The following is a 26,788-nucleotide window of genomic DNA, read 5'->3' on the forward strand; positions in this document are numbered from 1 at the left end:
TTTTTTGTTGTTTTTTGTTTTGTTTTCAAAAACTAATATATTTACAGGTACTTGTATTGTTTACATAAGCTAAATCTGGGTACACAAAGAGCAGTTCTGGTGACAGAACATGTGCACATAGGAATTAACAAAACTCATATTCAGAGTATTTGACAACTAGAAAATATACAAAGTAGCTAAGAGAATAATAACTCCAGTGATTTTCTGGAGCGCTCAGTCAAAAATAGGTATACATACTGTCCTTCTGAAATCCAAAGGCTAGCTAGGAAAACACAAATTTCTATCATTATATCACACCCTGACAATACACTGTAAATCTGTTTTAAATATGGGAAAAAATCACTGGGAGCCTTGTAAGTCAACGTGAGGGGCGTGTCTCAGGACTACTAATAAAAATCAGTTAAGGCTGAGGCAGAAAAATCTGATAATTCTGTCACATATAACTGAATGTTACTAACACACATCATGCTTTTGTTTTACTCAAAACATAATATAAACATATTTGGTAGTATGTGTGTGCATTTATGTTTATATTTGATTTGTCCTTAGAATATCTATTTGTAATTATGTAAACATCTGAGTGGCTTCTCTATAAAGGATGTACTTATTCTGTGGTTCAAACACCCGAATTACCGGCTGGGTGTGGTGGTTCATGCCTGTAATCCCAGCACTTTGAGAGTCCAAGGCCAGATGATTGCTTGAGCTCAGGAGTTCAAGACCAGCCTGGACAACATGGCGAAACCACTCATCTCTCCTAAAAATACAACAATTAGCTGAGCATGGTGGCGTGCCCCTGTGGTCCCAGTTACTCAGAAGGCTGAGGTGGGAGGATTACCTGAACCCGGCAAGTCGAGGCTGCAGTGAGCTGTAATTGCACCACTGCACTCCAGCCTGGGCGACAGAGTAAGACTCTATGTGAAAACAGAACAAAATAAAACCCTGCATTCCTGATGAGAGTTCATAAACCTCTGAAACTATGAATTGTGTGTGTGTGTGAGAATGTGTATACATTTTAGGAAGAGGATCTATAGATTTAATCCAAATCCAGAACAAATTAAGAATCACTATTCTTAAACTTCAGTTGCCTGGGGACTAGGAATTAGTGACAATGTTCCCCCAAATGAAAGTATTCATTAGAAGAAAAACAACTAAGGCTACCACTGCAGCCATTCAGAGCATAAGCAGCATCATTCAGCACTGGTTTTACCATAAGCCGCCGCCTCAGGAACAAATTGAATCGCTTTGCAGGCTGTGAAGCAACCAATAAAGAATTAGCACTTCCTGCCCAGAATTACAGTGAAGATTCCAAAAAACAGACACAGACAAACTAACCCTCGGTATGATCATTTTATAAGTGTGTGTGTGTGCGTGTGTGTGTGTGTGTGTGCGTGTGTGTGTGTGTGTAATATTTCAAACTGGAGGATAGAAATTAGCAAGGAAAAAAGAAGAAAAAATGGGAAGAAAGCAATAAAGATGTAAAGAAAATAAGGAGACTCAAGTAGATTTTCCTAAATTCTTTAAATAGTGACTAAAAATAATAAATATTTGTGGATTTATATTTTATTTATTTCAACTTTTTTTTAAGTTCAGGAGTACATGTGCAGGATGTGCAGATTTGTTACATAAGGAAATATCTGTCATGGGATTGGTTGTACAGATTATTTCATCGCCCATTTATTAAGCACAGTACCCAGTCATTATTTTTCCTGCTTCTCTCCCTCCTCCCATCCTCCACCCTCCAAAAGATCCCATTTGTTGTTTCCTTCTATGAGTCTATGTGTTCTCATCATTTAGCTCCCACTTATCAGTGAGAACATGCAGTATTTGGTTTTCTGTTTTTGTGTTAGTTTGCTAAGGATAATGGCCTCCAGCTCCATCCATGTCCCTGCAAAGGATGTAGTTAAGGAAGAGAAGAGAAAAATAATAATAATAAAGGAAAACATGAAAATAATAAAAATATAAAGTAAAATAGATACTTTGTTAAGTATGCCTGCATATACCAGGAAAAGAAAGTAAAATTACTACATTTATATTGAGATGATGTGTAGTATGGAAAGTTTACCCAGGTTTTTTTTTTTATTTAATGAGCATGCAATATAATAGAATACATAAAGTCATTCAGTTATTCAAATGCTGAGTTGCGTCCAATCTTCAATTACATGGTCATTATTTAAAATACAGGGTCAATTACCTAAAAATATCTGGGATACAAACTATATTTGAAAGAAAGCCAAACCTATAGCATAAATGAGCAATAATTGAGTGTATTTTATAGTGTAATGCATGGATAGATAATCCAATACAATTACTTAACCTAGTCTCTTCCTGGAATAGGTTGAAGAAGTCTAAGCAACTGGTGACCATTGGAGGGAAAATTCCTGCCCTGTAAACTAACATCTTCTATATGTACACAGAGGAGTTAATATTGCTGTTATTTAAAAATACAAAAGATACAAGACAAATGTTGGTCATTGCATAAAACATATTTTAACCTATATTATTCTGATGGCCTGAAATTTTTCATCTCAGTATTTTTATTTTCTTGGTGTCTTTCATGAGATTCACAGGTTGCTATTTTTCTCAGATGTTTTCCCTAAATTCATTAAAGAATTGTTAAGAGAAATGAAAGAGTCCCACACTAAAGGACCATGCAGGGCCACATTATGACTTCCATGGATCATAGACCTAAACATAAAAACTAAAACTATAAAACTGAAGAAAATCTTAGAAAATCTCCCCTACTTTGGCATAGGCAAATATTTCTTAAATAGAACATAAAAAGCATGGATGATAAAAGATAAAATATGAGAAATTGAATTTCTATACTTCTAAATGTGCTTTTCTAAAAACACTGTATGTAAACGAAAAGGCAAGCAACAAACTGGAAGAAAATGTTCACAATAAGTAAGGTTGACAATGGTCTTGCATCCAGAATACATAAACAACTCTTACAAGTCAATACAAAGATAATCAACTCATTTTTTTAAAATGCAGAGAAGATTTGAACAGTTCATAAAAGAATATCTATGAATGTCCAATATGCCCATGAAAAGATGGGCAACATCATTATTTAAAAAAGAAATGAGAATTGAAATCACAAGATACTACTACCTATCCAATAGAATTACTGAAATTAAAAAGCTGTCAATATCAATATCAAATGTTGGTGAAGATGTACAGCAAATAGAACTCTTGTACATTGCTGGTAGGAATAAAAAATGGTACAACCACTTTTAAAAATAGTGTGACAGTTTTACATAAAGTTACACCTATATTTTCCACATGACCCAGAAATTCTACTCCTAGGAAATTACCCAAGATTAATGAAAACATACATCTCTAAGAACACTTCTTACATGAATGTTCATAACAGCCTTATTCATAACGGTCTTGAAACTGAAAACTATCCAAATATCCATCAATGGATGAGTGGACAAATAAATTTCAGTATATCCATACAATGAAATATTACTGAGCAATAAAATAAAATAAACAATAATATCTCTAGTACAGATATATTCAAAAAGAATCAATTTATTAGTAATATTTGGAGTTTTGGATGAGTGCTAGAAACATTGTAATGAGCAAAAGCAGCCAGAAGCCAGATACAAAATAGTGTATATTGTAAAATCCCATTTATATATTACATTAGAAAGAAAAACAAATCACTGGTTGCCTAGAATAGGGTAGGAGGAAAACCACTAAAGGGAAATTCTTGAGGTAATGGAAATCTTCTACAAAAATTATAGTTTTTTAAAACTCATCAAACTACACACTTAAAATGGGTGCATTTTATTGTATCTAACGTAGAACCAATGAAGATGAAAACTTTTTAAAAAAATTTCTGACTTGGGCAATGAAAAGAATACATTGTGTGTTGTTGTTGAGACGCGAAAGACTTCAGACAAGCAGTTTTTTGTAGGGGAAGATAAAGAATTATATTTTGGACATATTCATCTTGAGGTAGCTTTTAGACATCCATATGCATATGCTGAGAAAGCATTTGGATATTTAAAAGTGAAGTTGAGGAGAAACGACTACACTTGAAACTTGAGAATTGAGATGGCATAGGCCGGGCGCGGTGGCTCACGCTTGTGATCCCAGCACTTTGGGAGGCCGAGGCGGGCGGATCACGAGGTCAGGAGATCGAGACCATGGTGAAACCCCGTCTCTACTAAAAATACAAAAAATTAGCCGGGCGTGGTGGCGGGCGCCTGTAGTCCCAGCTACTCGGAGAGGCTGAGGCAGGAGAATGGCGTGAACCCGGGAGGCGGGGCTTGCAGTGAGCGGAGATCGCGCCACCGCACTCCAGCCTGGGTGAAAGAGCGAGACTCCGTCTCAAAAAAAAAAAAAAAAAAAAAAGAAAGAAGAAGAGATGGCATATCAATTGTATTTAAAGCCATGAAACTGGATGAAATCACTAGGAGACTGAATTAATGACTGAATCATAAGGTGATAATATCTAAATATATGCACAGATCAATTATAAATACTGTGCTAATATTCATACTAACTGCTTCTTGTCATTTTACTCAAAGGCTCCTTCTGATTGGTTTGTGCCTATGCCATATCAGTTATTAAATATTTGGAATATCATCCTTGAGGTTAACAAGGCCCATACTCCTTCAAAATCTGTTAATTGCCTACCTGTCATTATTTAAGCAACCTTTAGCGTGTCTTTTCAATTCCCATTTTTTGCTTACTGAACTCCAAATACTTACCAAAAAATTCTGTCCAATCCCCTACAATAGTCACTCTAAGATAGGTTCTCTTAAGCATAATAGTTTCCATCTTTCTACATTTCATTTAGTGGCTTTAGTGACCTTTCTATACTGACAATCTGTGTAACCATTTAGGTGCTCATCCACTTTTCACTATTTTGTTTCAAATAGAATTTTAAATTACATTAATTATTCTCTATTTATAAAATAATTGATACTGATTTTCTGTCATAATAATCACAGTAGAAACCGCAAGAGTCCATTTTTTTACCCAAAAACATATCCAGTGATATTCCGTTGGTTTATCCCAGCACATTCGCTCTCCACTCCTCTCCACCCTGCTTTTTGTCCTGTGCAGGAAACCAAAGAGCTCCCTTGACCTCTTGCTTCTCACAAATGATTGGAAAGAATAGATAGTGTTTTCCTTCCTAAGGTTGAATTCAGGAAGGTTGTGTCCCCTCACCAAAGATCACTGAGCCTCTGGATAATGTCTTTAGTATACGACTTCTTCCTCCTGGGTTCCAATAAGTTCTCCTTACCCTATTCCCTTCAGTTCTATGGATTTTAATAAATTCAAGAGTCCTATACCTATATATGCTGATATTCCCTTACACCCCATCTTTGTAAAAGTCTTTTTATGAAGTCCTTCTCAAATTATCATACACTGAGCAGGCCTAACAGAACCCTAATTTATACAGATTTTTCTTTTGTGATATTTCTGTGATATATTTTTAAAAAAAAAACTTCCCTGGGTACACAGTTGATTCTAGGACTGAGGCAGGAAATGTACAAGATGAATTTGGAGCATCTTGTCAGAAAGTAGGAAAATACTCAAAACAAAACTAAACACAATAATAGGGGTATACCAAGGGAATACAGGAGTCAACTGAAAAGCTCCCAGCCAAGTGATATGGCTTATGTCTTGTAATTCCAACCACTAAGAAAGCTGAGATGGGAGGACTGCTTGATCCCAGAAATTTGAGAGCAGCCTGACCAACACAGTGAGACCCAATTTCCAAAATAACAACAACAATAATAATAATAATAATAATAATAATAATAATAATAATTAGCTGGATGTGGTGGTGTGCTCCTGTAATCTCAGGGAGACCAAGGTGAGAGGATTACTTGGGCTGAGTAATCTAAGGCTGCAGTGAGCTATGATCATGCCACTGGACTCCAGCCTTGGCAACAGAGCAAGATGCTGTCACAAAAATAAAAACAACAACAACAACAACAACAACAACAAAAACACTTACAATAGCCAAAGCTAGAACAATTTGAGCAAGAAAATAAAGTAGTATTTGGTTTATAACATAAAATATAAAATAAATATCCATAAGTACACACTGACAAAAAGAAAGGAAGAAAGATCTCCCCTACACACAAAAACAATTCCAAATAATGGATTCACCTATAAGGAGGGAGAGCATAATCCCAATCCTTTTGTGTAGGCTGCAAATAGTGACTTTCATCTGAAGAATGCAGTATGGAAAGGGAGAAAAAAAACAAAAGAGTAACTTCACAGTGAATAAATCTGCTAAACATTACTTCAAGCCAGGTAATCAAGGTTAAAACATTAATGGTGATTAAGTCATGTTGATAGAATACATCCTTGATATGACATGAAGAGAACGACACTTCTGTTATCTTCCTCCAAAAACACATAATCCAAGTATAATTATAAAAAAAAAAATCAGGAAAGTCCCAATTGAAGGACATTCTACAAAATACCTGACCAGTACTCCTCAAAGCTGTGAAGGATATAAAAATCAAAAGAAGTACATGAAACTGTCACAACCAAGAGGAGCCTAAGGAGATATGACTACTAAATGCAATGCTGCATCCTCAGTGAGATATTGGAATAGGAAAAGGATCTTAGCGGAAAACTAAGGAAATCTGGATAAAGCATGAACTTTATTTGATAATAACGCACCAATATAGGTACATTAATTGTTACAAATGTACCATACTAATGTAAGATTCTTATAATAGGAGAAAATGAGTGTGGGGTATAAGAAACTCTGTTTAGATTTTATTTATAATAAATAGATTTATAATAAATCTAAAACTATACTAAAATAAAGTATATTTTTAAAAAGAAGACTACTGTTTAACAACTTACTGTTTAATCAAAGACAATGTCAACACAGTGAATCAAATATCATACATCATTTTAAAGTCATTTAGAATTTAAAAATTAAATTATATGTATTTAACATATTTGGGGAAAGTATCTGCAACTTTCGTCACAGGCAAGGAGATAACAATAAATATATAAAGCGCTCCAAAAAAATCAAGAGTAAAAAGAAAAACCTAACTGACAGGAAATGGACAATATATATATATATATACAGAGTGACCTAGCAAAATAAATTTAAATGACCAGTCAATGTAAAAAAAGATGAATATCTCACACATGTTGTGAGAAATGCAATTTTAAATGATACTAAGATACTGTGCTAAGTGAAATAGCTCCCAAAAGCCATTGTCTATCTCACTATCACGAGACAGGCAAGAATCTAAAAGCATAACAACACACTGCTGATAGAGTTGTGGGAAACAGGCACTCTCATAGGTTTGCTACAAACACAAAAGGTTGGGGAATTTGGCAACATATGGGAAAATTACAAATTACATATACCTTTATTCTCTGTTAAATGAATTCCATGTAGAAAAATAAAATGACCAAAATATTATAAGACTAATTCCCAAGAATATTCATTTTAGCAACATTTGTAATAGTATTGGAAAAATAAACCAAACACAAATGGTAACTATTATACAAAAAGACTGAGAGGACAAAGAAGAAAGATTTCTCTAAAAACACTTTGTTTCATATTTTCAACCTAAGATAGATTTACCTTCAAGCTAATAAAGTCTAATCTTCAGGGCGTCTTACTTGCATCTGCCCCTTCCAAGGGTTTAGGAAGGATTCTAGCAATGTGTTCTCGTGGTAAAATATTTTCGTAAATGTTTTAAAGTAAAATATTTTTCCATATGTTTCTTAAAGAGTGATACCAAAATTGTATAAGCTTTAGGCTCATCTAAATGTTATTTGATCTGTGGATTTCAACTTTGGAATCATGTAAAAATGCTTTATGCAGTTAAAAAAAAAAGTAAATTAAAAAAAGAAAACAAATCAACAACAAAACAAATCAACAACATTTCAGTTGTTTTAATTTGATCACTATCACAATCCTCATTCCAGAAGACTAAAGATTAGTACCCTAGTGAAAAGCAAACTATTATCCTTGCTAAAATTATCAGTATAAGAATATAACTATATTTCCCCATCTTCCCAAATGGCATTATTTACTTACTAGGCAACTAATGAAAACTGTCAGGTCCCTTTACCAATCTTTTAATTGATATTTAAATTTGATTTTTAAATGAATTGTACTTTTTCATGATTATCCTCAGGCATGTACTTAGAGACAAGAAGAGCGACGCAACGGAGAAAGAATACTGAACTAAGCCTCAGAAACTTGAGTGCTAGTCAAGCATCAACCTCTTAAACATATTGATAACTTTGGTCAAGTCATGACACCTCTTAGACCCTTCATTTTCTCATAGAAAAACTAAAATCCAAGCAAAGTGTTATACTCAGTGTGTCATTCTCACTGATATGTCTGATGTGTTTTTCCCCCACCTAAAGAAACTGATTTTTTTTTCTAAAGTAATACATTCTCAAATACCATGTATGAGAGCATGTCAAATAACTGAACTGGAAAAGAGCATCACCATTGCAGACTACAAAAAGGTGCCCCATTTGTGTCCATGCAAGAAAGGATAGTACTGGTCACTGCTTACCATTGTTTCTTCATTGATGAGAAAGCTGGTCTCTCTGCTGCTCAGGCTCTGCTAACAGTACCGGGGGAAGATATAATGCTATTATTAATAGTGCACGTGGAACAAAGGGAGCTTTTAAGTTTCAGTAACAAAAACTCTGTAACCTCTATGCAGAAACACTTAATCTGGAACCACATTAAATCCTATGTAAAACTGTGGGCATATATATGTGTATGCATGTGCATGTGTGTTCATGTATGTGTGCTATGTATCTGTAAATGTGCCTGTGGGGCAGGGTGTGTTTTTCTGTGCAGTGAGGAGAGAGAGTGAGCTTCAGAGAAAATTAGTATTTGGGAGGTAGCTTTATCAAATCGTAAAAATAATCAGATACAAGAAATGGTTAAGAACTACTACATTACTGAGAAATAACAAGGAGGTCTAATCTTTTTATGATGCTGCATCCTAAACAAAACCAACAAAAGGGCAGAATTAATTGGCTATTTTACGCCCTTCAACATTTATTTGAAATCATTAAAGGGAATACCTTGGAAAATACACCAACAGGATTCTTAAGAATTTGAATTTATAACCCCTCCAAAAAAAGCCATACATGTATAAAAATACACACAAACCACTTATAATTAACGCAATAGGGATGCCTCCCTTTGTATATGGTGGATTCCCAATTCCTCAGGTTACATGATGGTCCACACACCACAGGACACAGACCTGAGATAACGCCCAATCACTTCTCAGCAGTCTCTAGTGACAGGTACAATAGAATACTATGGAGAGACAGCAACCAACAGAAATGATTGGAAATTCATGTCCAGATTGTAATTCACTTACCTTGTTCTTGGAAAAATCACAATCAGTGTCTCATTATGCCCAAATAATGCTGGGCAAATTAGTTTTCAAAATAGCAGATAAAATGTGTGATAGACATATTTAAAACATACTCAAAGAGCACCTTGGAAATATACCCAATGCTACAAAAGTAAAGTAACAGAATGTGCCACAAAAGCAGTAATTTCTCTGTGTTCTTTAAAAGAGAATGAAAGATAATTTTGAAAACATACAATTTTCATACTACTATAATTAATATAAATTACAAGATAATGTAATCTACTGTACTAAAGTAATACTGAAACAGGTGGGAAAAGTTGTGGGAAGACTGAGAATCTGTGAGTATACAGGCCTAAAATACAGTTATAATTAGAAACCACTTATACGTGATTATATCTACTTGTGGACCTTGAATGAATTCCACTAGCTCATCTAAATACAACAGATAGCAAATGAAGTGAACGAGTATCTTGATCACTCAATTCTGAAATAGTAGCCTCTAAAAATATACTGTGCAGCTACATTTCTACTAAGACAATAAACAAATTTATTATAGCTTCATTTATATTGACCCCTGATAAGTTTTTTCCAATTATCCTAGAGAAATGTTAGTTGTTTTGCTTACAGAAGGATAGAAGAAAACCATATATTCAAAAGCAACCGGGCTAGTCATTTTACAATCTCTCCCTTTAGGAAAAATCTTTGCTATGATTTCCAATCAAAAGATGGGGTTATATCTTCACTTTGCAGAATGTAAAATAAAATAACTTAGATTACTTCTTCATTTTGCTGAGTATGTCACTGTCTCATTTCTTACTAAGCTTAGTCTTAGGCAAAACGAGAATCCTTGATGTACTTCTAGACACAATTCTTAAAACAGCATTCTTAAAGAAATATTATACAGTGAATAAGGAGCTTTAGAATCAGATTACCTATGTTCAGAATCCCAGCTCCAAAACATAGGAGATACGACAATAAAACAATTTATATACTTTCAGTTTGCCTCATAACCTCTTTCTTCAATTATATAAAACCCATTAAATACATATGTAAAACTGATTACATTTCTAAACTTGAGCAAGTCAACCTCTCCAAACCATAACTTCCATAGAGTGAGATTAAATAATACATGGGAAGTTCTCGATAAATGTTGGCTTTTTAAAATTAATGTTTGTTACTTTCTAGTGATCATATAATAAATATGTTAATCATATCACACATGTTTAATTCACATGCATTTTCTGATTTCCAAAAAGATTGTAACAATGTCCAATGATGGACTCATACTAATTGTAAATCAGAGGTAAAACTAGAATAGCTTTTTAAATATTTAAGCAATCATGAAAGCACAGAGGACCCTTTCAAAGTATAAAATAATTTTGGAATAATGAACCTAGAATTCCTATATATTCTTCTGTCTTGTAAAAGCCTAAATATTCATCATATCTACAAATTTGTTAATGGACAAAATCCATTGATTCTAGTCAATTCTGCCTCAATCCAATAGTTCAATGAACACGCTATAATACTTATTTTTTTTGAAAATTGCCTGCCTCCTGTCCATAGATGGGGTGAAAAAAATTGGCTGTAATGTGTAGAGCCTGTTTTTATTGCATTTGAGTATCAGAAAAAATATAATTTAGCATTGAGGAAAGTGAAGTTAGTTGTACTCACTTTTTTTAACTTTTTATTTTGCAATAACTATAGCTTCACAGGAATTTGCCAAAATAATACACAGAGATCCCATGTAACCCCTACCCAGTCTCCTCCAATGGTTATTTACATCTTACATAACCACAGTAAAATATCATAATTAGGAAGCTGACATGAGTAAAATGTCTCTGTGTAGTTGAAAGTCATTTTGTCACATGTGTACATTTGGGTAAGAGCCAGCCCTGTCAAGGTATAGAGCTATTGTATCCACAAAGATCTTCCTCATGCTACCCTTTTAAATTTATGTCCATTTTTCTTCCCCTCAACATCCATGTCCCCTAGAAATCACTAATTTGTTCTCCATCTGTATACTGTCATTTCAGGAGTGTCATAAAAATGGAATCACAACATATGTGTTCCTTTAAGATTTTTTTTTCCACTTAGTATAGTGTCCTGGAGATCTATCCAAGTTGTGTTTATTAATAGTTTGTTCCTTTTTACTGATGGGTAGTTTTACATGATAAGGCCGTGCCACACTTTGTTTAACCATTCACCTGCTGTAGGACACTTAGGTTGTTTCCACTTTTCGGCTACTACAAATAAAGCTGCTATGAATATCTGTGTTTAGGTTTTGTGTGTGAATATATGTTTACATATCTGTCAGATAAATGCCCAAGAGTATGATTACCCAACTGACATGAAAATTACAATTTAGTTTTTTAAGAAACTGCCCAACAGTTTTCCAGAGTGACTGTATCATTCATATTTCCACCAGCAATGTGTGAGAGATCTAGTTTCTCTGCATCCTCACCAGTAAGTTGTGTTGTCACTATTTTATATTTTAGCTCTTCTAATAGGCATATACTGACATCTCAGTTTGATCTTATTTTGCATTTCTTAGTGGCTAGTGATATTGAAGATCTTTTCATATGCTTATTTGCCATAATATTTCCTCTTTATTGAAAGATCTCAATATGTATTTTGCCCACTTTCTAATTGGGCAGCTTTTTTTTTGTAAAATATTTAAATTTTATGGGTTCTTTATAAATCATAGATACAAGTCCTTTGTCTGATACAGGATATGCAAATATTTATCCCAGTCTGTAGCCTGTCTGTTCATCATCATAACAGGATCTTTCACAGAACAATAATTCTTACATTTGATAAACTCCAATTTATCAATGCTTTTCATTAATAATGTTTTCATTTGCAGATATGACATGACTACAAACTCTTTACCAAGACCTAATTTCCAAACAGTTTGATCCGTTTTTTTCTTCAAAAAAATGTATAGTTTTATGTTGTACATTTAGTCCATGAACAATGTTGAATTAATTTTTGTATAAGTTATAAAATTAGGTTAAGTTCATAAGTTTGCCTATGAATATACAAATGCTCCAGCCTGTTTGTTCCATTGAACTGCTTTTGCACATTTGTCCAAAATCATTTGGCTGTACTTGTGTGAGGCTATTTCTGAGATCTCTATTCTGTTTCATTAATCTACATGCCTATCCTTCTCCAAATATCACACAGTCTTCATTAGACTGCAGCTAAAAAACAAGTCTTAAAATAAGATAGAGGGTTTTCTCCCACTTTCTTCTTTTTTTCACAATCATTTTATCTCTTCTACTTCCTTTGTATTTCCATAAAATTTTCTGAATAATCTTGCCTACGTCTATGAAATGTCATGCAGATATTTTAAGTTACATACCAATTTGGGTTTCCACATTGTCATTACTAGTATATAGAAATGTTACTAATTTCTATATAATTTTCTTATTTTTTACAACCTTCTTAAACTCAGTTCTAGGAAATTTTGTTTTTGTCTTTAATTTTGTAGATTTCTTGGGATTTTCTATGTACATCATCAGGTCACCTGGAAATGGGGAGAGTTTTATTTGTCCCTTTCTGATCTGCATACCTTTTATTTTATTTTATTTTTTGTCTTATTGCAAGAATTGTCAGTACTATATTTAATGAGAAGGGTAAGTGAGGACATTTCGATCTTACGAAGAAAGTGTTCAGTCTTTTACCATTAAGTATACTGTTAGCGTAAGTGTTGTGAGGATACTCCTTATCAGGTTAAAGTAGTTCCTCTCTATTCTTGGTTTTCTGAGAGTTTGTGTTTGTTTTTAAGAAATGGAAGTTAAATTTTGACAATATTTTTTTCTGATAAAAATCACATGATTTTTATTATTTAGCCTTTGGTGAAGTATACCAATTGTTTTTCAAAAAATGAATGGAGACCAGGTGCAGTAGCTCACGCCTGTAATCTCAGCACTTAGGGAGGCCAAGGCAGGCGGATCACTTGAGGTCAGGGAGGTCAGGAGTTCGAGACCAGCCTGACCAACGTGGTGAAACCCTGTCTCTACTAAAATTATAAATATTAGCCGGGTGTGGTGGCATACACCTGTAGTTCCAGGGAGAGGAAGGGGAATCGCTTAAACCTGGGAGGCGGAGGTTACAGTGAGCCAAGATCGTGCCACTGCACTCCAGCCTGGGTGACAGAGCAAGACTCTGTCCCTTCCCATACACACACGAAAATGAATGGAGCCTTCCATCAATAGAGTAAACCCTACCTGGCCATGTTGCATAATTATTTTTATATTACTGAATTTTATTTGCTAATATTTTACTAAGGATTTTTGTATCTATGTACATGAGGGATACAACTTGTAGGCTTTTTGTTTTTTTTTTTTTTTAAACTGTCTCTTTTGGTATCAAAGTAATGTAGGGCTGTGACATGAACTGAGAAGCGTCTGTTTTTCTTCTATTTTCTGGAAGAGACTGTATAAAATTAATGTTAATTCTTCTTTAAACATTTGGTAGAATTCTCCAATGAGACCATTTAAACCTGGAGATGTCTTTTAGGGGAATTTAAAAATTACACATTCAGTTTACTTAGCAGCCACAGAGCTATTTAAATTATTGTTTTAACGTTGAGTGGATTATAGTAGTTTGTGCTTCTTGAAGAATTAGTCCATTTCATCTTAGTTGTCAAATTTATGTGTGTAGAGTTGTTAGTAGTATTCCTTTATTATCTTTTTGGTATCTACAGAATCCATATTGATATGTCCTGTTTTATTCTCGATATTGGTTATATATGTCCCAGCCCAACCCCCTTTCTGCCAGTCTGGCTAGAGGTTTGTCAATTTTATGTATCTTTCCAAAGAAACAACTTTTGGTTTCAATGCTTTTTTCTAATACTTTCTGGTTTTCAATTGCTTTTATTATTATTTCCTTCTTCTACTTGCTTTGGGCTTGTTTTGCTCTACTTTCCTTTATTTATTTATTTTTTTATTTTGAGACAGCTTGGGCCCAAGAATCTAGAGTTTTAAGAAATTCTTCATATAATTCTTATTCTTATTTGTATATTGATCTGCAAACTACACTATAAAATCACTGTCCTATATGATCTTCGTAGTTCCCTCTGGTTCTCATATTCTGTTTCTCTCACCATTTATGTCACTGAACTTTTCTTTGTTAACTTTTATTTTAAGTTCAGAGATACAAGTGCAGGTTTGTTGCATACATAAACTTATGTCATGTGGGCTTGTTGTACAGATTATTTCCTCATCCAGGCATTACGCCTAATACCCACTAGTTGTTTTTCCTGATCCTCTCCCACCTCCCACCCTCCATCCTCCAAAAGGCCCCAGTGTGTGATGTTTCCCTCTATGTATCTGTGTGTTCTGATAATTTATCTCCAACTTATAAGTGAGAACATGGTGTATTTAGTTTTCTGTTCCTGTATTAGTTTGCTAAAGATAATGGGCCTCCAACTCCATCCATGTTTTTGCCAAGGACATGATCTTGTCATTTTTTATGGCTCCATAGTATTTTATGATATATACGTATCACATGTTCTTTATCCAGTCTATCATTGATGGGCATTTAGGTTGATTCCATGTCTTTGCTATTGTGAATAGTGCTGCAATGAACATATACATGCATGTGTCTTTATAAAAGAATGATTTGTATTCCTTTGGGCATATACCCACTAATGGGATTGCTGGGTCGAATGGTATTTCTATTTTTAGGTCTTTGAGGAATTGCCACACCATCTTCCACAATGCCTGAACTAATGTACCCTCCCACCAACAGGGTGTAAGCATTCCTTCTTCTCCACAGCCTCACCAGCATCTGTTATTTCTTGATTTTTTAACAATAGCCATTCTGACTAGTGGGTCACTGAACTTTTTTAAAGGAACCCTGTAACTTCTAGGAATCTTAATGAGCTTATCCAGCCAACTAGCAAATAGCCAACCTATTCTAGAAGGATGTTTTCCAAGCAGAAATTTCAGTCATTCCTGGAAATTCTTTTTAAATCCTGTTTATATCTGGCTGGACATCCTGAAACCACTCAAGGACGTCTACCTCTGTGAGAGCTACACATGGGATTCTGTATCGACTAGAGTCTATCAGAAAGATTATTTCATTGAAATGCCTTTAACATGCTTATATTCAGTATATAAGCAATATAAATTGTTTGTATCTTTCTTAAAATTTATATAAGAAGGCCTTTGGTTAAAAGAATTCTGTATTTTTACAAGTAGTATTTAATTTATTTATTGTTCTATTTAATGTGTTTATACGATTCAGGTTGAACTCCAGTATAGTCATAGATAAGCACTAATCATACTAATAACTGTAAAATAATAAGCTATCACAGACTACACTAACATTACATAATAGCAAAATGTTAAGTGAAATACTAGTATCTTGCATATCAATGATCAGCATATCTGAGTTTATTTCACAGGGAGCCTCAAAACAAATCATCTATTTGTTCCCTTATAACATCTGGAAAAGATCCAATATTAAATCTGCATGGAACATAGAACTTGATTTAGCTACTTAAAAATGAATAAATTAGAGGACAAAATAGAATGTATTATAAGTAAATAAGTACAAATACTTAGTTAACCTTATCTTGATTTTTTATTCTGACTTATAAGGAAGCTAATACATATATATTTAACTTACCTCACTCATTTGGAAAGAGTAGTCTAGTTTATTGACTTTTTCCCCTAAATTAAATAAGAAAGAGAAAAACATGTTAAATTAGCCAACTGATCAGAATATGTTCAAAAGTCTGTGTAAGGAAAAATAGGAATTGAATGAATTAAAAAATTCAAAGAAAAAATACTAGAAGAAAAGACACAAGACTATTCAGGAGCTAAATTGTTTGAAACAGACTCCAAAAGAAGTCTTACCTAAAACTGCCTATAATAGGAAAAGGATAAAATACTGATGTGTAAAATACAATCTCAATTACTGAGAAATAAACTTAACTCTGATCAATGCAGTTATCAACCTATAACCACAAAACCGCTAAGAGTAAAATACCCAATAGGGTGTCCATTAATATCTCTTAGTTCTCAACATGTGAGATTTAATATTCTCTCAGCTTGTTTTCCTGAAATCAAACCAGACAGCTTGTATATAGAACACTACCAGTTTCTGCATAGGCCGAAGTACTTTCCCGACATACAGATAGCTCCGTAATGGTTATGCATTTAGTCGTTTGCACTAAAATACATGTTCAAATAAGTTTATGACACTAAAAAAGTTAAATATAGAACTGAAATTCTTATTTTCTAGTGGTTCCAACTTGAAAAAGCCCTAAGATATATTTAAGTCAAAAACTTCCTACGTATTTTTTTTTTTTTTGGAGAAAATATCACAACGGGAACTGCATAAAATGTTAGCACTTTAAGTTCAAGTTAGTGACTATAATTTTAGAAATAGGATAGAAAAACTGGCAAATGAAACTGAACAGAGAGCCCAAAACAAGACACTTTATTATATGGAAACTTGATATCGAACCATTGTAGGGGTTGACTAATGTCTCTCCTATGCCCAAATTCATGTCCATCTCAAACCTCAGACTGAAACCTAATTTGGAAATGTAGTCTTTACAGATGTAATTAGTTAAAGATCTAGACAGATGTAGTTATACTGGATTTCAGGTGGGCCCTAAATCCAATGATGGATGTCCTCCTAAGAAAAGAAGAGGGAACAGAGGCACAGAAGAAGGCAGTGTGAAGATAAAAGCAGAAATCAGAATGATGTGTCTACAAAGCCAAAAAACACCAAGTATTTCAGGTGCTATAGTCTGAATGTGCTCATGGTGCAGAGCTCTTATGGATGGGATTAGAGCCCTTATTAAAGAGATTCCAGAGAGCTGCCTTCCCTCTTCCACCATGTGAAGACACAGTAAGAAGATGTTGTTAATGAGCCAGGAAACAAGCCCTTACCAGACACTGAGTTCAGTACCATGATCTTAGACTTCACAGCACCCAGAACTGTGAGAAATAAATGTTTGTTCTTATAAGTAAAAAATAACAAAATAAAGCAATTGTATAAATCCAAAAAATATAAAAAACATAAATCTACCATTTGTATAGCTGTTTCACAACCCAAGTATGATAGTCCAATTCCTTTTCACAGATCACACAAATCACTCAGTTTTTCTCTTAAATAATTAAGCCCATTATATACATAAATTTATACTTGACTGAAATCCAACCATTATAGCTCGGCTAAGGAATAAGGTCCAAAGTTTTCTGCAGAGGAATATTTTGAGTTTTGATCTGTACATTGGTTTAAACAAGGCTGTATGTGAAAATAAACACTGGCTTGTAAGAAAGCTTTACTTTATTTATAATTTTATTTTATTTTAAAAAGCAGATTTATGATTCATAGCTTTGCTAGTATAAGATGGGGTCATTCTTGATGTAAGTTTTTTGCTTTTGGCAAACAGTAAAACTCTTTAAAATTAACTAAAACCAACCAACCTCTCCAACCTCACCCTTTTGCACTCTTAAGTCTGGCCCACTAGTCTCCTTTCAGATCCTTACACCTTCTTTCTGTTCCATTCTCCCTCTTTGAGGGGCCTTAACACACAATTATTCCTCTGTAAGGAATGCTCTCTGCTATGGATTGAATGTGTCTCCCAAAGTTTATGTGTTGGAAACAATCTGCAGTGCAACAATGTTGAGAGGTAGGACCTTTAAGAGGTGATTAGGTCATCAGTGCTCTGGCCTCATAAATGAATTAGTGCTGTTATCACAGGAATAGATTTGTAATTGCAAGAATGGATTTGTTATGAAAGAAAGTTAGGCCATCTCATGTGTGCGTGCTCTCTCACCAAGTGATGCCTTCCACCATGTTATGACACAGCAAGAAGGGGCTCACCAGATGTGGTCCCCAATCTTGGACTTCCCAGCTTCCAGAACATGGACCAAATAAACTTCTATTGTTTATAAATTACTCAATCTGTAGTATTCTGTTATAACAGCACAAAAGGGAATAACACATTCTCTCACTCCCCACCTTGCCCTGGGTAATTCTTCACATCCTTCAGATATCAGCTTGAAAGTCACTTTCTCCCCAGGGAAGCCTTCTTTCACATATCTGGCTAGTTCAAAGCATCTGATATATCTCTACTTGATGGCACTTGTCAGGGTTTCAATTTTACATGAATATATGTGCTTTTTGATTAATATCTTTTTATCCCCAAAAGAAGATAAGTTTCTGAAAAGGGAGCACAATTTGTGGTTTTGTTCTTTTAGCATACTGACTGGCAAATGAAAGATGGCTGATAAACGTTTATTGAAAAATTGAATGAGCAAGTTGACAAGGGAGCCAAGTTTTTCACTGTGGCTGCAAATGAAAAGCCAAAATATAATGATAACTTGCCATGCACCAAGCACTGTGCAAAGGGGTATAACAAATATTTACATGGCATTTCCTTTGTATTACATATTATAAGTAATCTAGCAATGATTTAAAGCATGCACAAGGATGTGCATAGGTTATATGCAAATACTATGCCATTTTATATGAGGGACTTGAGCATCCTTGGATTTTGGTACCAGTGGGGTATCCTGAAACCAATGCCTGTGGATACTGACAGACAATAGTACTCACACACATACATAACACACCCACACAACTTCTCCTTCTAGGTGATAATTCAAATCCTATATCAGCAATTTTAAAGTACTGTCTGCCAACACCCATCAAGATACAATTTATTTTACTTTTCGTATGTGTCAAATTTATATATTTTATTTTTTATTTAAAGTTTTATAATAATATTAAAACTATATTTGTCTTTTTCATTCTGTTGACATTTGCATCGATGATGCAAAAACAATGGGATAAAACTGCTGGTGCCATCATATGAATCAAGGCTATGGCACCAGACTATACTAGTAGTCATTATATTCTCCACCATCATGCACTCTCAGTACAAAGAGAAACAAAAATGTAGTTTAACTTAAAAATGTCCTTGATAAACAGTAAAGCTTATGAAGCTTATAAAATCTTGACCCTGAACACACAAATTTTTAATAATCTATAAAGAAACAGGAAGAATGCATGAAGCGCTGATGCTGCATTCCAAAGTACCATGGTTGCCTCATGAAAAAGTACTTTACATTGCAAGGTAAAGTAGCCAAATTTTTCATAAAACACCATTTTAGTTGAAAGTATGATGGGAAAACACAGGGTCATAGAGACCTGACTATTTGTCAGATATCACCTCAAACATTAATGACATGAATCTATCACTTCACGGAAAACACCTGACAGTATTTATTGCCAATGATAAAATTTGAGCTGCAAATGAAATAATTTTTGTAAACTTGTGACCATCACTGTGAGCTGAACAGATTCCCAGTGCTTTCCTGATGAGATCAGTGATGATGTTAGCATTACGTTTTGGTATTTTAAAATGAAATATGTCAACATTTAGAAGATCTGTATAACTCAGTAGATAACTGTTTTCCAAATAAGCAATACATGATGTTACAAAACCATGCATGAGAAAAAGATACATTTCAAGTGAAGGACAGACCAACAGATTTTAATGCAGCAGTGAAATAAAAGTTCATTTCAATGGTTTCAAATTCTACATTATATCTAACTTTAAAGAACACATTATTTGTTGAATTTTGGGGCAAATCAGAGAAGAATATCCATAATTATTCAAAAACTCTTTAAAATTATCCTCCCTTTTCAACTACAGATCTCTAAGAGGCCAGATTTTCTTCAGACACTTCAACCAAAACACAACACATCACAACAGAGTGAATTAAATGCAGATATGAGAATACCTGTATTTTATCAGGCCAGAGATTAAAGAGATTTTTTTTAAGTAGAACAATGCGCTCTTATCACTAAATTTACTCTGTTTTAGAAAATATACCTATTTTCATAAAAATATGTTATGTTAAGATGAAATAGAAGACTCCTAGGCATGAGAAATTTGAGAAGATGTCATTTAATAAAATAGGAAAGACTGTTAATGGTGGGTGACTAATACAGCAGAGGCTACAGGCTACTGACAAATATCTTTCCTCCTCCTCCTTCTTTGCTAATAGAACCCTAATTATATGGTGTAGTAATGTACTCAAGCAAACAAAACATTTCCTAGCCTCCACTGCAAGAGTATGACATAAATTCAAAGCTCTCAACTGTCATAAGCGGTATGTCTATCTCATAATGTTTGTGTAAGCACTAAGTAGATAATGCATGTACTTGGCATATAGGAGGTAAATGGATGTTATTCTTCTTGATATTGTTGTTATTATTCTATTCTACTATTAAGCTTCAAAACTGCTGTAAATTCCTTGGGCTAAGTTTCAGAATGTCAGAATAAAATTGAAATAACTCCTTTTGTATTCAGATCTTTGTGTTGCAGGATCTGCTCTTAAAATGTTTTACTCTAAGCAAAACATGAAAACTAACCAACTATAGCTATACCACTTAACTTTCTGAGTGAAGGCTTTCTCATGTAAAAGATATAAATCTAACGAGAAATGCTTTGAAAAATACTAAACATCATACAGTATTATCATCAATGGGTTTTACCCATTATTACTGCCTAAACATATAGCTCAAAACTCAGTTGATCCTGATCCTGATCATCTCTCATTAGATCTGTGAATGAAAAGGAGACCAATTTAGCATGGCTTTATAATGAATAGATAAAGAATAGGATTCTAAGAAATACAAGCCTTGTCTCTCAAGATATGATAGTTAACATTGACTTAGAGAGGCTTTTTTTTTTTTAAAGGACAAAGACAGTCACTATTACGGCAAAGAACAATGCATCAAACAAAATATAGTTCCAATCACAGAGCAATCAAGCAACTGCAAACCTTAAGCTAGGTTTAAGGAGTTTTACAATTCTATTTTTACAAAAAGAAAGTTGAAAAACTGCAAACACTAGCCCCTCTTTTTCCTAATTATTTTTGTTCCATTTAACATAAAACAAGCAGGTGAAAAAATATTTTCAAACTGCTATTAAAATTTGATGCAATGCATTTATTTGAGAATGTAGAAAAGGGACAATAGGAATCCTCCAGATTACCTCCCATTATTACTAGCTCTCCTTTCACACTTTAACCTTTAAAATTATAGCTTTCTTCCTCTAGAACTAACACCTGTTTTCTTCCCTTTCTAACTCCTGCTTATTTTTCACATTATATCAGCCTAGACTTCCTCCTTTCAGGCCTTGCCTGAAACCTCAACTGTCCCCTGAGTTGGCCTCCCACCTGCTCCCATACCACCTTGAATGCAGCCCTCTCTGGACACCTAGCTCAATTACACATCCCTCCACAAGACTGTCAGCTCTGGAGAACCAACAGGGACACATTTTGTCAACTGCATCCTTTGTGAAACACCGGGACATTCAAGAGGATAGATTTATTTCCACACACACCATGCTCCCTCTCTCACCCCTGCACACTTACTGCTCACTAGCTCTCTCACATGCTGCACCCTCACAATTAGATGTTCACACAGACATAGACTCAGACACTTTCACACTCCCTCATGGAGCATAAAGATGCTGTAACTATGCATAATCACCAAACCTCTGTCAAAACAGAGGCCTGACTGAAGACGCGGGATTTGAAGCCAACAACTCTGTCAGCTTCTTTCTATTCCTCCAACTTCCTCTAAAATGAATGGATAGCACTATACTCTCCCTGAGGGCTAGATTCCAGGGATATGAAACATTTGGTACCAATCACTGTGGAAAATCATCAAATACGTGCCAAAAGTAAAGCCAGCCTAAAGACTGAGTCTTGAGTTTTCACTGAAAGCACATTACTAAGAATACACACTCCAGCAAATCCACAGCCCAAAAATAGCACTTGTATTTACCAACTGGTCTTCTCAGTTTACACTCTTACTAGCAGTATAAAATAAAATATTTCTAATCAAATATTAACATTACTAAAGACAGGCGGCTTAGTTGAACACAATGCTTAACGTAGCTGTAAAGATGCAAACAACCTAACATTCAACTTTTAATCTGCCTTTTCCAATGCTAAACTCTCAAACTTTTTTCCAATACTAACTGTATCATAAATCAGCTAAAGAATGAACATTTCTTGAGGCTATGGTGAGCTATGATCACACCACTGCACTCCAGCCCGTGCAACAGAGTAAGACCTCAAAAGAAAAAAAAAAAACAACAGTTAAATTCCAGCAATGACATTTTACTGGCAATGTTTGTTTATGTAACTAATTAAGTGCTCTATTAACTTCTGCCATTAGAATTTCATTTTTAAAATTAGAAGATAGTAGGAAATTAGTCAACTGGAGATCACTGATTCCGTATGTGTTTAATTGTGAAAAAAGTAGAGATGTAATAAATCTTAGATCTATTACATCTAAAAGGCAAAATGTTACATTGTCTCTCTTACAATCAATTTTATAAATTGACTCTCATATTCAGTATTTAAAGGTGATTTAGAAAGCACATACAAAATCAAGGCTTACCTATATGGGTAAATTTAGTCTAAAAAGTCTGCTTATATTTTACAACATAGAAATGAAAGTAGCTACTAAAAATTGATGCTCTGGAACTTGAATTTTTCAGCCTTCTTCAGCCAACACTTTTGTTTTCATAAGTGTCATTTATTTTATTTTTTATTTATTTTATTTATTTATTTATTTGAGATGGAGTCTGGCTCTGTCACCAGGCTAGAGTGCAGTGGCGCAATCTTGGCTGACTGCAACGTACACGTCCCAGGTTCAAGGGATTCTCCCACTTCAGCCACCCGAGTAGCTGGGACTACAAGTGCATGTCACCACGCCCAGCTAATTTTTGTATTTTTAGTAGAGACGGGGTTTCACCATGTTGGCCAGGATGTTCTCGATCTCTTGACCTCGTGATCCACCCACCTCGGCCTCCCAAAGTGCTGGGATTACAGGCGTGAGCCAACACACCCAGCCAACAGTGTCATTTAACTCCAAGAGAAAATATATCTGGAAGTAGAATTCTAAAAATCCACTGGAATGTTTATTTAAAAAAAAAAAAACTCATAACAATGAACTTTTCATACACCCTAATGCTATGGTTTAAATATCCCTCCAAAACTCATGGTGGAATTTAACTGTCATTTTAATGGTATTAGGAGGTAGAGCTTTGAAGAGGTGATTACATCATGAGGGCTCCATCCTCATGAATGAATTCATGCCATTCTCTTGGGAGTGGGATAGTTACACTAGAATTGGGTTCCTAATTAAAGGATAAGTTTGGACACATTTATCTCTTGGTTGAATGTGCTCCCTTGACCTTCCAACATGTTAAGAGGCAGCACAAAGGTCCTTGTCAGATGCCAATACCATGCTCTTGGACTTTTCAGACTCCAGAACCAAAAGCGAAATATTTTCTTTATATATTACCCAGGCTGTGGTATTCTGTTGTAGCAATAAAAAAAAGTGGGCTAAGATACCTAATAAGAACACAGGTCTCAATAATGGGCAGTAAAACTAAACCAGCAAAAGAACTGACATGTTAAGAAACATCTAAAAATATATGAGTCATATGAGTGGCCTGAACTATGCTGCTCCTTAGGCCCTGCTCTCATCAATGCCACACTTCCCCGCTGCTTGGGTTCTGGATCCTTGAATATACCTAGATACAGGAATTTGGGCAGAATGCAGTAATTAGTCCCAGCCATCAAATATAGGGTATTCCTCATAAATATCTTTTTCTCTCACCTCCACCCCAATCAGAGGCACAATTTGGATCACATGCAAGCATAAATAGATTACAAAGGCCTTTTTTTTTAAAATGGGGGAGTGTGACTGGGCATTGTGGCTCACATCTGTCATCCCAACAATTTGAGGGGCCAAGTCAGGTGGATCAGCTGAGCTGCGGAGTTCAAGACCAACTTGGGCAACAGGGTGAAACCCCATCTTCATAAAAAAAATAATAATAATTAGCTGGGGAGGTCGTGGTGCAGCATCTATAGTCCAAGATACTCCAGAGGCTGAGATGGCAGGATCGCTTGAGCCTGGGAGTCAGAGGTTTCAGTAAGCAGAGATGATGCCCCTGCATTACAGCCTGGGCAACAGAGCCAGACCCTGTCTCAAAAAATAAAATAAAATAAAATAAAAAATAAGGGGGGTATGCTTCAACTGACACCATCAAGAACATAGAATGATAACACTCAGAATGGGAGGAAATATTTGTAAGTCATATATCTAATAAGGGACTTGTATTCAGAATATATAAAGAATTCTTGCAACTCAATAATGAAAAAGACAACTCAATTTTTGTAAACAGGCAAATGATCTGAATAGACACTTCTCCAAAAACATGAACAACTAATAAGTATAAGAAAATACTTGCTACATTAGTCACTAGGGAAATACAATCAAAATCACATTGAGATACCACTTTACAACCACTAGGATGGCTATAATAAAAAAAGACAATAACAAGTGTTAGTGAGGATGTACAGAAATTGGAACCCTCATCCATTATTGATGGGAAGGTAACATGCAGATGCCTGGAAAACAGTTTGGCAGTTTCTTAAAATGTTCAATATAAAGCTACCACATAATCCAGCAATTCCACTCCTAGATATATACCCGAGGAAAATAAAAACATATGTTCATATGAAAACTGATACATCAATGTTCATAGCAGCATTATTCATAGAAGCAAAAAAAAGTGGAAATAACACAAATCCTACCAATTGATGAATGGATAGGTATGCTATATCTCTACAACGGAATAGTATTTGGCAATTAATAAGAATGATGCACTGATAAAAGCTGCAGTATGGATTAACTTCAAAAACATTAATCTAAGAGAAAGAAGCCAACAGACCACATGTTGTATGATTCTATTTATATGAATGGTCTTGAATAGGCAAATCTATAGAGACAATAAAGAGATTACTGGTAGGAAGTGGGGAGGATGGGAAGTGACTGCCTAAGAGGTTTCTATTTGGGGTGATGAAAGTGTTCTAAAATTAGATTATGATGATAGTTACAAAACTCTGTAAATACACTAAAAAATCCAACTTTACACGTCAAATAGGTGTAAATTTTACAGTATATAGATTATATCTCAATAAAGCTGCTTAAAAAAGGGAACGAGGAGGATGCAGTAACACACGGTATTTCCCGGTGCCTTTGAAGGCTGAATAGTAATGATCAGATCTTTTGTCACTTTGGAAAACTGTTTCCATGTTTAAATCCAACACTAAACAAGACATGAAAATAAAGTATCATTGAAGGAACTGGGGTCCTGGAGATAGCAGCAAAATAGTATGTGCATTTTAACGAAAATACGTGTATTAAAATAGGTCCACGGAATACAGGTGGTGTAAAGGCTTTGGCAAACAATGGATAAATATTTCTCAACTAAAGGGCTTAATGTAAGCTGTTTAAAAGCAACAGCAGCAGCAGCAGCAGCTTTTCCAAGTGCATATGGCTGTCAGTATCTCAAACTGATAGATTTTAGGATCTGCTACTCCTACAATTAACAAGCATCTCAAAGCATGATAAGTAACGGGCAGAGAGAGTCAGGTAATAAGACTCAAGGACCAGCTCTTTACACGTGGGATAGCTGTCTTGCACTCTATACTGCTGCTTTCTTTGAAAGCCTTCATTTCCATTGGCTGGGTTCGGAGGCCCAAGCACAGCAGAGCTGGCCTAGCAGCCCTGAATTACTCGGCGGTTCCCAGGCCTGCAAGGGAGCTAGGAGGGTGTTCCGGAACCATAGGGGTCACAGGTCGCAGGTCCCTGGCGCGCAGGAGCAGTAGAGAAATCTGTGGGGTGCCGAAACCAACCCCACTCACCCCAGGCGGGGGACTCTGCCCCGCAGTCCCGGTTTCGCGCTGGGCACGCCACGCAGTGAACCTCCCTAGGACTCAGGCCGCAGAACCGCCAACGTCCCCCGGGGCCCCTGCGCCGCGGGTGGCGGGGTGCAGGCAGCCAGCCCGGCTCTCCCTTGACGCCTCTTGGCGCGGTCCTACCTTCCTCCGCCAACACTTCGAGGAGATCCGCGTCGCCCATCTTCACCAGCTCGTTAATGACACTGGTGCCCGAGAGGCAGCAGGAGAGGGGCAGCTGAGACAGGCGTGGAGATCTGAGGCAGGTGCAGAATCTGACTCTGGGCCGCCGGAGTTACTGCTGCTGGACTTCTAAGGGGCTGCTCTTCCTTCTGCAGGCCTCCTTCTTCTTCTTCTTCTTCTCCTCCTCCTCCTCCTCCTCCTCCTCTTCCTCCTCTTTCCCCTCCTCCTCCTCTTTCTCCTCCTCCTCCTCCTCCTCGGACTCCACCGTCTCTGGGCGCCTCAGCCAGCCGGCCTTCCTCTCCAGCGGGTACTTCCACTCCACCCGGTCCCCGACAACCTGCTTCGCGCGCTTGGCCCTGCGCTTCCCCACCCTCACCCGGTAGCGCTCCTGGGCGCTCTCCCAGTACTTCTCCAGGCACCTGTCCCTGTGCCTGCTCG

The 26,788-nt window shown here is 35.7% G+C and overlaps 1 protein-coding gene across 2 annotated transcripts in view; it reads right to left on the reverse strand.

Annotated features, from left to right (window-relative positions):
- The window catches only part of ANO5 (anoctamin 5), an 88,565-nt gene extending 62,060 nt beyond the window's left edge, over window positions 1-26,505 (reverse strand). The window contains exons 1-3 of one of the 2 annotated variants that reach the window (XM_032166402.3): window positions 26,312-26,505; window positions 15,999-16,042; window positions 8,535-8,582 (exon numbers count right to left, since the gene is read on the reverse strand). In XM_032166402.3, coding sequence (XP_032022293.1) covers window positions 8,535-8,582; window positions 15,999-16,042; window positions 26,312-26,351 — 132 coding nt within the window. In that variant the 5' untranslated portion in view covers window positions 26,352-26,505. Of the gene's footprint in view, window positions 1-8,534; window positions 8,586-15,998; window positions 16,043-26,311 lie in introns of both variants that reach the window. The other variant, XM_032166401.3, reaches the window with a different exon arrangement.
- Window positions 26,506-26,788: the final 283 nt, after the last annotated feature.

This window comes from Hylobates moloch, unplaced genomic scaffold, assembly GCF_009828535.3.
Source record: "Hylobates moloch isolate HMO894 unplaced genomic scaffold, HMol_V3 SCAFFOLD_11, whole genome shotgun sequence".
In the NCBI taxonomy this organism is placed as follows: Eukaryota; Metazoa; Chordata; class Mammalia; order Primates; family Hylobatidae; genus Hylobates; species Hylobates moloch.